Here is an 11269-nt window from a genome sequence, read left to right as displayed (position 1 = left end):
CAGTTCACCAGAAACCCTAAAAAGTCAACCATGGTCAACTGTGCCTGATTTTATGGATTTCAAGGTGGGAAATGGTTTGAAGGGGTTCATTCATGTCCATGTAGGCCTCATATAACATGTCAAACATCATCATGGAAGAATTTGAAGTCAAACAAGAAATTTCCAAAAATAGAAAGTTGACCTGTAATTGGAATTTGCCAAAAATGGAAAGTCTTGATCCTCAAAATTACATCATGATACAAGCTTAAAATGATTTTTTTCCCAACATGAAAGTTTAAGATCTTGTTCTCCCATTTTCAAAAAGTCCAAGAACACTCAATTCCCATGAATGGTTGGCAAGTTATGATCAAATCATTCTCAAATATTTTTGAACTTCAAAGTGGCAGATCTTCCAAACCATTTGGCCAAATTGGGTGGGGTTTTTTGCTACAAGTCACATTTGATGCCCTCTTTCCAAATATGTCATCACAATTTACCAAAAACTCACCAATCAAAATGGCACTTTTTGAAGTGACTTGAATTATTTCAAGTGAGGTGAAAAAGTGATTTTGCAATTTAAGCCTTTCCAATATATTTTGCCAATTGAAATTGCTAAGAAATCATATTTGGAGTGTGTACAAGGCCACTTTCGCAGCTGTAACCACAGACCTTGCCATTTGAGTGAAAATTGACAAATTAGCAAAAACACCTCATTTTACAAAATCCAATTACCACATAACTAACCAAGTTTAAGGACACTAAGACACAGTATATATTCTTCATTTTCTGCAGAAGAAACCCTAACAGCCTCTCATTCCAACAGAAATCCATTTCTCTCAAAATCTCCATTTCCTTCATTTTCAATTTTCGACCAAAAAAACTCAAAGGAGCAAGGTTCTTGTTTGGTTGCTTCATCATTCAACATCCATTTTGAGCACATTTCAAGCATCTTTTCCCAGCTGTAATCAAAGAAAAGCATACTGTTCCATCAAGCTTCACTAATGGCAGATCTGGATTGGAGTAAAACCAAGCATTCTTGAGCCAAATTCCCTCCTTCATTCACCATTTGGAAGCTGTTAGAGCATCTGTTTTGAGCAAATATGGCCAAACAACAACTACATCACAACTTTGCTTCAGATTTGGTAAGAAATCAAACTTAACCATTCCCAAAATTATGCTATGCTTTGTATAGGTCTTGCCATGCTAGTCGCTTTAAGCTTTAAATCAATGGAAACGGTTGAATAATTAGGAAGATATGTTGACATGAAGTTTGGTGTCTAAGTATGTCTGTGCTTGTTTCTTCCATAATAAGTTGAATTAGGGAAATTGGTTGTTGGATTGTGAATGTGGGATGGAAGATGCACACATTGGTATTTTTGTTTTTGAATTTCAAAGGAAAAAATTTTGAGCTGGGTTTGTAGTTGAAGAACACGATGAGTGCTGGAAAAGTTTGTTGCTACTGTTTGTTTTTGATTCGCTGGCCTTTCTTGTTTTCGCCTTGCATGTGTTTCTTGATGATACATTGTGATTGGCCGATCGTGTGGGCCATGCAGACGCAAGTGGCCGTGGGTCCTATTTGGCTGGGACGTGGAAATTCCATGTAGTCAAACGCTGAAGCTTCTTCATGCTCAGCACTTGTATTTCCCATTTAATTAAATACTAATTAATTAATCCATAACATTTCCATTTTTTTTATTTCATTTTCTTTACAATCTTCAAAAATTCCTAAATAATCAAAGGATGATCCAATTGAGATGGGTTTTTTTGCATTGATCTCCATTCTTCATCTAGTTTTTTGTAGCATTCTTTATTCAAATAGTGCACGTGTAGATTTTAAAAGGTGCTAGGGTTTTGTTCATGTGTCTTTTTTTTTTGTACCTTTTTCCAAATCAATTGTGAAATGATGATGCTTTATCCAATGGCTTTGAAATTTTTTGTGCTTAAACTAGACACATTCATGGTGATTTTGGTATAGAGTTTGCACTACGCCAAAAAGTGCTTTTGGCAGCACCAAAAAGAAAGTGCTTTTTAAAAAAAGCGCTGTAATAGCTTGAAAAAAAATTCGCCTATGTAAAGAAAGCGCTTTTAAGGTAAAAGCGCTCTTATAGGTCTCCACTTATGAAAGCGCTTTTAAGGTAAAAGCGCTCTTATAGGTCTCAGTCTCACATCTATGAGTTTCACACTTATGAAAGCGCTTTTAAGGTAAAAGCGCTCTTATAGGTCTCATGGGTTTCACACTTATGAAAGCGCTTTTAAGGTAAAAGCGCTCTTATAGGTCTCAGTCTCACATCTATGAGTTTCACACTTATGAAAGCGCTTTTAAGGTAAAAGCGCTCTTATTGGTCTCATGGGTTTCACACTTATGAAAGCGCTTTTAAGGTAAAAGCGCTCTTATAGGTCTCAGTCTCACACACTTATGAAAGCGCTTTTAAGGTAAAAGCGCTCTTATAGGTCTCATGGGTTTCACACTTATGAAAGCGCTTTTGAGGTAAAAGCGCTCTTATAGGTCTCATGGGTTTCAGACTTATGAAAGCGCTTTTAAGGTAAAAGCGCTCTTATAGGTCTCAGTCTCACATCTATGAAAGTACTTTCATGGTAAAAGCGCTCTCATAGGTCATTTATAAAAATTATAATAAATCTAATATTACAAAATCCCTGACTTTCAGAAATCCCTCTTTCACTCTCTCTCGTTCGAAGCTCTCGCTGCCCTGGAAAAAATTCCACAGAGTACCTGGAAATCTCAACGATAAACACTGCAAATTTGAAAGAGACTGCATTCGAAAGAGAAGGATTCAATACCTGGAAATCTCATTGCGTTTTAAGGTTAGGTTTTCGTGTCTTTCTGTTTTGCCCTAGAAGTCAAAGAATAGGTGGTCGATTTTGGTTTGAATGGACTTGCATTGCTACATTATGGGTTATTTATTTGTCAGTATCGATTATTAGAGTTTGTGACTATGTTTGCTTAATATTCTGTAACTTACCGAAAGTTTCATCTTGTTCTGATATAAATGATATTCTGTAACTTGCATCGCCATTGACTTAGAAATAATGTTGGGAGTTCTAATAGAATCAGTGCCTTTTCAACATTTGTTTAAATTTGCTGAGAAAGTAGGAAGGAATGAACTGATATGTTTGCACCATTGTATCCTCATATTCTAACTATTACTGAAATTTCAGAAAGTGATTTTGATGTTAAATGTTGGATACTCAAATGGAATAACTTTGTCTGCTACAGTGATATATGTGATATGGTTTCAAGAACTTAGAGCAATGTCTCATATTTTGGCAATCCTATTACATGTTGGTTTGAATGAACAGTTAAACTTCAAAATGTACATTCATATTTTGGCATAACTTTGTCTGCTACAGTCATATTTTGGCAATCCTATTTAATGTTGTAAAATGATGTTTTAATATTATGTGAATTTTTAAGATGGTCACTGTAGTGTAAAATGAACCCTGATGGACTATATGTGAATTGTTCATGTGCATCATATAAGTTTCTTGAATTGTTTTATACGTTATGACTTATCCTTGATGTTGTTTTATATGTACAGCGCTCATTCCCTGTGTTTCCGTGAGTTTGACCTTCTCGACGTTGCTGTTCGGTAAATCCGAGGTAAATTTCTTCCTCAAATTACTGGTACACTGTGATGAATTTGTCTGAAATTGCGTGAATATGTTGTGTTTTCTTGCTCCGTATTCATTCCGTGTATACTTTGGGTTTTGACAGAAACGCATTATACCATTTTGTACCCTAATTACTTTGCGTTAAAACCATGGATAAGACATGGATGTATTCCAATCGATTGTCGAAAGAGTACGAGAACGGGGTATCGAAATTTGTTAAGTTTGCTATTGCGCACGCCAAAGACCCCAATCGAATGACATGTCCTTGCTTGAGTTGCTGTTATGGGAGTCAGGTTGACGCGGTTCAGTTGGCATCGCATTTACTACGGTATGGAATTGATAGAAGTTATACATGTTGGAATTTGCATGGTGAGAAAAGTAACGAGAATGTTGAATCGGGGTATAATACGACCTATGCTTCAAACGACGATTGCACAGATACATATGATTATGATCGAGTCGAAGAGATTGCAGAAGCGCTTGAAGAAGATCTTAAGGACTGTCCCAAAATGTTCGAGAGGTTGGTAAGCGATGCAGAGAAACCGTTGTATAATGGTTGTACAAAATTCACAAGATTGTCTGCGTTATTAAAGTTGTACAACTTAAAGGCGGGAAATGGATGGTCGGATAAAAGTTTCACAGAGTTATTAGCTCTTATGAAAGATATACTACCAGAGGATAATGTTCTTCCCAATCGAACGTATGAGGCCAAAAAGATGTTGTGCTCTATTGGCATGAGCTATGATAAGATACATGCCTGTTCAAACGATTGCGTTTTGTTTCGAAACGAGTATGCATCGTTAAATGAGTGTCCTAAATGTGGTGCCCCTCGATATAAGAAAAAGTTGTCTCCAGCAAAAGTCTTATGGTATTTTCCTATAATTCCGAGATTTAGACGCATGTATCGTAGTGAAACCGATTCAAGACACTTGACTTGGCATGCAGATGAAAGAATTATTGATGGAAAGTTTCGACATCCGGCAGATTCACCCCAGTGGATGAAAATTGATAATGATTATCCTGAATTTGGAAAAGAAGCAAGAAACCTTCGCTTGGCATTGTCTACTGATGGAATGAACCCACATGGTATTCAAAGTATCTCGCATAGCACATGGCCTGTGATTCTTATGATTTATAACCTACCTCCATGGCTATGTATGAAGCGTAAGTACATGATGTTATCTATGTTAATTTCTGGGCCTAAACAACCAGGGAATGACATAGACGTATACTTGACACCCTTAATCGAAGATTTAAAGTTTTTGTGGGAGAACGGTGTGGAGGTTTATGATGGGTATAGGAAAGAAAGTTTCAACTTGAGGGCGATGTTGTTTGGAACAATTAATGATTTTCCAGCATACGGAAATCTATCAGGGTACAGCATTAAAGGTGAAAAAGCGTGTCCTGTTTGTGAAGACGGAACCGATACGATGCGATTGGACCTTTGTCATAAGAATGTCTTTCTCGGTCATCGTAGATTCTTAAATTCTAATCATCACTACCGTGGGTGGAGAAAAGCATTCAATGGAAATACAGAAGAAGGTAGAGCTCCAACAATGTTGACAGGTGATCAAATTTTTGAAAAGGTGAAGGACGTAAGTACTAAGTTTGGCAAGCCTTTTGCACATACACTTGTCAAGAGTGGGTGGAAGAAAAGGTCAATTTTTTTTGAACTGCCATATTGGAAGTCTTTGTATGTAAGACATTTCCTCGATGTTATGCATATTGAAAAAAATGTATTTGACAGTGTTATTGGTACGTTACTCAATATACAAGGAAAGTCTAAGGATGGCCTTAATGTAAGGAAGGACATGGTAAACATGGGAATGAGAACTGAATTGGGACCCGTGAAGAAAGGAAAACGAACATATCTACCACCTGCTGTTTACACTCTATCTAGAAAGGAGAAAAAAATATTGTGTAAGTTCCTAAGTGAAGTTAAAGTTCCAGAAGGCTACTCATCAGATATTAGAAGACTTGTGTCTATGAAAGACCTCAAGTTAAAGAGTTTAAAGACGCATGATTGCCATGTTATAATGGAACATTTTCTACCGATAAGTATACGTTCTATTCTGCCAGAAAAAGTAAGAAGCGCAATAACTAAATTGTGTTTTTTCTTCAAGTCAATTTGCAGTAAGATGATCGATCCTGCGATCTTACCAACATTGCAAAAAGAAATAGTTGTTACTTTGTGTGATCTTGAAATGTATTTTCCTCCCTCGTTTTTTGACATAATTGATTATCTTATTATTTGTGTCAATGAGTAGTTAGACGAGACGAAAAGTGACGCAACATCACTTCCGCCACATGTTTTGTGGAAAGAAGCTCGTGTGGGAAAGGATGGAACTGTTAGGGGTGACGTTCAACATATTTATGATGAATGTGTAAGTAGAACATTATGTCTTTAATTAAATCAAAAGTTTAATAATATATAATTAATTTTTTTATCTCCACTAATAATTTCCGATATGTAAATGAATTTCAGGAGACCCTATCTCAATCGATAAGCACATCTGAGGACCAGGAGAACAGGAGCGTACTTAGTAGAGCACTAAATGTTCCTGAGTATCCCGGTCGGGTGAGGGGTAAAGGGCATGGTTGTACTCCAACTTCCTTGTATAAGAATCCAAGGAGAAGAAATCCTAGCAATCAAGAAGTGATGGAGACGTTGCAGGCATTACAAGCGCAAGTTCTTCAATTGCAAAAGGATAATGAGAGATATAGGTGTATGGAAAAGTGCAGTTCACAGTTGAAAGAAACTAGTGAGAAAGCCAGTATCAATTGTCAAAATAAATTTCCCGAGGTAATTATATATGTTATTTTGAAATTAAAATAGCACATTTATGTTAATTGAAATATATACACATTAAAAGTAACATATTTATTATTGGTTTAGGGCATTTCATCTTGTCAGCTATACTTATCGTCACCGACTTATCGCCTAGTTGGCAAGGGAAAAGTGCACAACACTTCGGGAGATTTACTTCACCATAGACCGCTCCCGGATGGACACCTTAAAGTATCGGTTGATGTTGTATTAGATAAGGATGCGTTGCTACCGATACCTGACATTGTTTCAGAGACAACATTGCTGCGAGATGCAATAGGATCATTTGTTGCATGGCCCTTGGATCTCATTTTCATTGATGATGAGGTATGTTGAATTCAAAAACCACTATGAATCTTTTAGTATTCAAATGTCAATTCTGAACCGTTAAGTTAATTTTTTTTACATGGTAATTTTAGACGCCTACAAAACCCGCATCTAAGGATACAGGGATTTTGCGGCACAACGAGTCTGTTGCATCACAAAAAGAGGTATATTGAAAGTGTTAATTATATGATCCGAATCAAAAAATGCATGATTTTATAATTTACCTATGTTATATGATTTATAGGTATTTGCTCAAGGGTCACAACAACTGAGCCAGAAAATTGGTAGTCGACAGAAAAACAAAAGGGATCTTCCAGTGACTTATTTGCCAAAAAAAGGTGCTTTTGTGCCTCGATACCAGATATCTCTTGAAACACTTGTTGACTCATCAGATATGGCAACAGCTGGTGCTATTCGCTTACTGGATATGGAGGAAGATATCTTTGGTTATTCATGCACTGAAACAATCGGAAAAGAAGATCTGGAACATATTTTTCGGCATCAAGAATTAGGCGTCGGTGTTATACACACATACATCCGGTAATCCGATCTATATATTATTTAATTACTTGAACAATTTATTTACACATTTCAATGAAAATAGTCTAATGTTTATTATGTTTTTATTGAAGGTTCTTGTATGACAATTTCATGCGCGGGAATGATCAATTGTCAAACAGATTCCGTTTCGTGTCTTCCTCCCTGGTCAACAAAGCATTAATTTGTAGGGAACCGGATTCATGTAGAGAGTACTTAGTCAAGAGATTCATGGCCAGCAGTACAAACAACTTGTATCTTTGGCCGTATAATTCAGGGTTAGATTTTAATTCTAAGTTTATTCTAATCTTTAATTGTTTCTTTTACGTAAAAAATTTCCATATAAACTTTTGTTTTAATTTATAGGTGTCACTGGTTGTTGCTTGCTATTGATCCTTTAAAAGAAGTGGTATATTTTCTGAATTCGATAGATGGTGAATGGACAAATTATCCGGATATGAAGCAATTAGTTGATATGTAAGTGAGACTGTTCTAAATATTCGTGTATATTTATGTGAGATTGTTCTAAATATATGTTTTTATTTTGTTAGATCAATAAAAGTGTTCCGATCTCAAAGACAAGCTCGAGTACCACGTACTAAATCCAGCAACATTACGTGGATAAAAGTGCAGGTACTTTAATTTTCACAATTTTGCTTATAATAGTGATGCTACTTGATAAGAAAAGATAACTATACATTCTTATTTTTTTTCTATGTAGTGTCCTCTACAGCGCAACGGTATCGATTGCGGATACTTTGTAATGAGGTTTATGAGGAAAATCATTAATATGAATCAAATAGAGATTCCAATCACGGTATGGATTTATAACTTAGGATTTGTTTTAATATTTATCGAATATTTCATATTATTTATTACTTTTAACTAAATCATGCATATTATGTTTTGTTATGTAGTACTTTGATGAATACAAGTGTGCTCATTACACGAGACTGCAGTTGGAACAAATCAAGGAGGAATTGTGTCAATATTTTATTGAGAAAAGATTAATTAGTATATAATGGTTTCAAAATAACATGAATACTTTGATGAAGAATGATTTCTGGTTGGCAAGTGTATAGTTCTTTATATTTTTAACAGATTAGTTATGACTCCAAATAGGCCGTATAACATATTAGTTTTGACTTGTGTATAGTTCTTTATAATTTTAGTGATATCTTTAATTTCATGGATAGATTAATGTGTTCATTCTTGTGTTGGTTTGCTTTAAAAAATTATAAATGCTTGAATTATGACTCCAAATGTGTTCAGTGCCTATCTATCCTTGTGTTGGTTTGCTTGAATTATGACTCCAAATGTGTTCATTCTTGTGTTGGTTTGCTTGTGTTGGTTTAAAAAATTACAAATGCTTGAATTATGACTCCAAATGCTTGAATTAGAGAGGCTTGATTTACAGGTTTATGGGATTATTCCCAAAAAATATTACAGGTTGAAATGGTAGGCTTAAACTGAAGGCAGCGTTTTGTTATTTTACTAGAGGAAAAGACAGCGCTTTTTAGTAAAAAGCGCTGCTAAAGGTTGTCAATAGAGAGCGCTTTTTACTAAAAAGCGCTGCTAAAGGTTGTCAATAGAGAGCGCTTTTTAGTAAAAAGCGCTGCTATAGGTTGTCAATAGAGAGCGCTTTTTACTAAAAAGCGCTGCTATAGGTTGTCAATAGAGAGCGCTTTTTAGTAAAAAGCGCTGCTATAGGTGGTATATAGACAACCTTTAAGAGCGCTTTTTACTCAAAAGCGCTGCTAAAGGTTGTCAATAGAGAGCGCTTTTTAGTAAAAAGCGCTCTTAAAGGTTGTCTATATACCACCTTTAGCAGCGCTTTTTACTAAAAAGCGCTCTCTATTGACAACCTTTAGCAGCGCTTTTTAGTAAACAAAAAGCGCTGCTAAAACCTATAGCAGCGTCACCTACGGCAGCGCTTTTAAGCGCTTTTAAAGGCCAAAAAAAGCGCTCTCATAGGTCTTTTTTGGCGTAGTGTTGTGAATTTCTCATCTCTGGTTTGTGAGTTATGATTTTTTGAATTAGGGTGTGACAATTTGTGTCACACCATTGATGTGCAACTTCATGATTTTCAATACCATGCTTCTTGAACTCAAATTGATCTGAATTTTTGCATGAATGTACTCTTGGATGTCTATTTTACATGTGATTTTTCTTGGAATTATTTGTGGCATTTCCTAATTTTTTGAGATTTTTCTCCCCTGTTTGGTCATATGTTGACTTTTTGTGACACATCATGCCATATGCTTTGTGAAATTCTCATACCTTATTCGGTGGACATGAAATTTGATATGTGATTAGTAGACACCTTAAGCTTTGCCATGGTTTTGATCCCATTCATTTCTCATATGCTATCACTGATTTATGATTTTTTCAAGTTGATGCATGTTTGGTTGACTTCTTTGAGCATGCTTAAACTTGCCTTGCCTTTCTGATTTTCATTGACCACCTTCTACTTGTCCAAATGAGTTGAAATTTGACATGCTTACCATGCTATGGGTTGTGTTTGATCATGATTTATTTGATGATTTTTTGGAATGTTTATGATTGGTTTTGAATTGAGTCTTGCTGTTGACTTCTATGAGCTTCTAAATGCCATGCCTTGACCTAATTTGTTCATGAAATGATGATGATGAATGATATGATTGTGGAACCAATTGAGTTTGTTTCTTGATTATTTGAACTTGATTTTGGACACTTGCCACTTGCTGTTTTGACTTTCTCATCCCCTTTTGACCCTAGGCTTGTCCTAGTGGTCCTGTTACTCATGTTTGAGTTCATTTTTTCAGGATAAGAAGCAGTTGCCTTAGGGAGATCAATACAAATTAATTGATGCTTGATTGATTATCAGTACTAACTTGTTTGTCTTGTAGGTTGCTTGGCTCACATGCCTTGAGCCTTGTGCATTGCACATTTAACTGATTGTGTGACTGTTGATCTCTATCTCTTTCTGCTTTAACTTTGAGTTGTGTACTGATTTTGTCTGACTGGTTTCAGGTACCTTTAGTTGCTTTTAGTTCCTTGTGAACTTTGCTTTGCTTTGCTTAATAGCAATTTGCATTGAGGTATAACTTCTTTACTTCATGTAGTCTGGAAGACCTGGCCTGTTACTTGGCCAGGCAATTGTCTGAAGTCCTCCTTAAGAGGCAATGTTTGTGACTGTTTACATTTGTCCTTGTATAGGGTCAAAGACCTCCTAAGTGAAGAGGCAATTGGCAGAACCCAAGGGATACGCAATCTATCCCCTGCTATTCTGTGTGTCATCTGCTTTGCTCACACCACTGTGTTGATGCATTGCAGATACAAACCCAAGATCTTGTACAATTGTACAGTTGAGTCAGTTTCAAATGTGTAGAAGGGTTCCCCCTTTCTGAACCCACACATTCTTGTCTTAAGCCCTCCCAGGCCAGGGATAAGGGCTGTGAAGTCTCATCTTCACTCACCTTTCATCTGCTTCACCTTAGCCCCTCAATGTCAAGGTTAAGAGCTAACACTACCCAGTTCCAGTGGTTTGTTTGTTGAGGTTGATATGACCCCTCGACTAAAACCTAACCTTTGTATGAGCCCATTGCTTGTGTATAGTGTGTGCAACTTGTGCTTGTGTGTTTGTTTGACTTGCTTCCTGTGCAAGACAGGTTTGCTTTAGCTTGCTTCCTGTGCAAGTTAGGTTAGATGTGGCTTGCTTCTCGTGCAAGTCATGTTTAGGATAGGCTTGCTTCCTGTGCAAGTTAGTTAGAAACCTTAACTTAGGGATGATTTTGCATGATAACATCTAGGCTCGAGTCGTAGTCTCCCTAGTTGTGTCTCCCTCTGTTATCTGGTTAGGCTAGTCCTTTAACCCCTATGAAGGGGAACTACGTCGCCCTGATTCTCATACCAGATGAGGTACATAGGCAGGAGACCGTGCGAGGTCTCTCCGGGCGCCCCTTTTTCTTTTTCCACCTTTTGTCTTCA

At 36.5% G+C, this 11269-nt stretch overlaps 1 protein-coding gene across 1 annotated transcript; it reads left to right on the top strand.

Moving 5' to 3' along the window:
• Positions 1–3758: 3758 nt before the first annotated feature.
• LOC127086702 (uncharacterized) lies at positions 3759–8422 on the top strand. The gene is made up of 11 exons (XM_051027500.1): positions 3759–3937; positions 5357–5423; positions 5877–5993; positions 6095–6412; positions 6506–6763; positions 7008–7303; positions 7396–7578; positions 7667–7777; positions 7852–7933; positions 8022–8117; positions 8402–8422. The coding sequence occupies exons 1-11, from the start codon at positions 3759–3761 to the stop codon at positions 8420–8422; spliced, it is 1728 nt and encodes a 575-aa protein (XP_050883457.1).
• Positions 8423–11269: the final 2847 nt, after the last annotated feature.

This window comes from Lathyrus oleraceus, chromosome 1, assembly GCF_024323335.1.
Source record: "Lathyrus oleraceus cultivar Zhongwan6 chromosome 1, CAAS_Psat_ZW6_1.0, whole genome shotgun sequence".
Classification (NCBI taxonomy): Eukaryota; Viridiplantae; Streptophyta; class Magnoliopsida; order Fabales; family Fabaceae; genus Lathyrus; species Lathyrus oleraceus.
The sequence above is the reverse complement of the archived record's forward strand: the minus strand, read 5'-3'. Positions and strand labels throughout refer to the sequence as shown.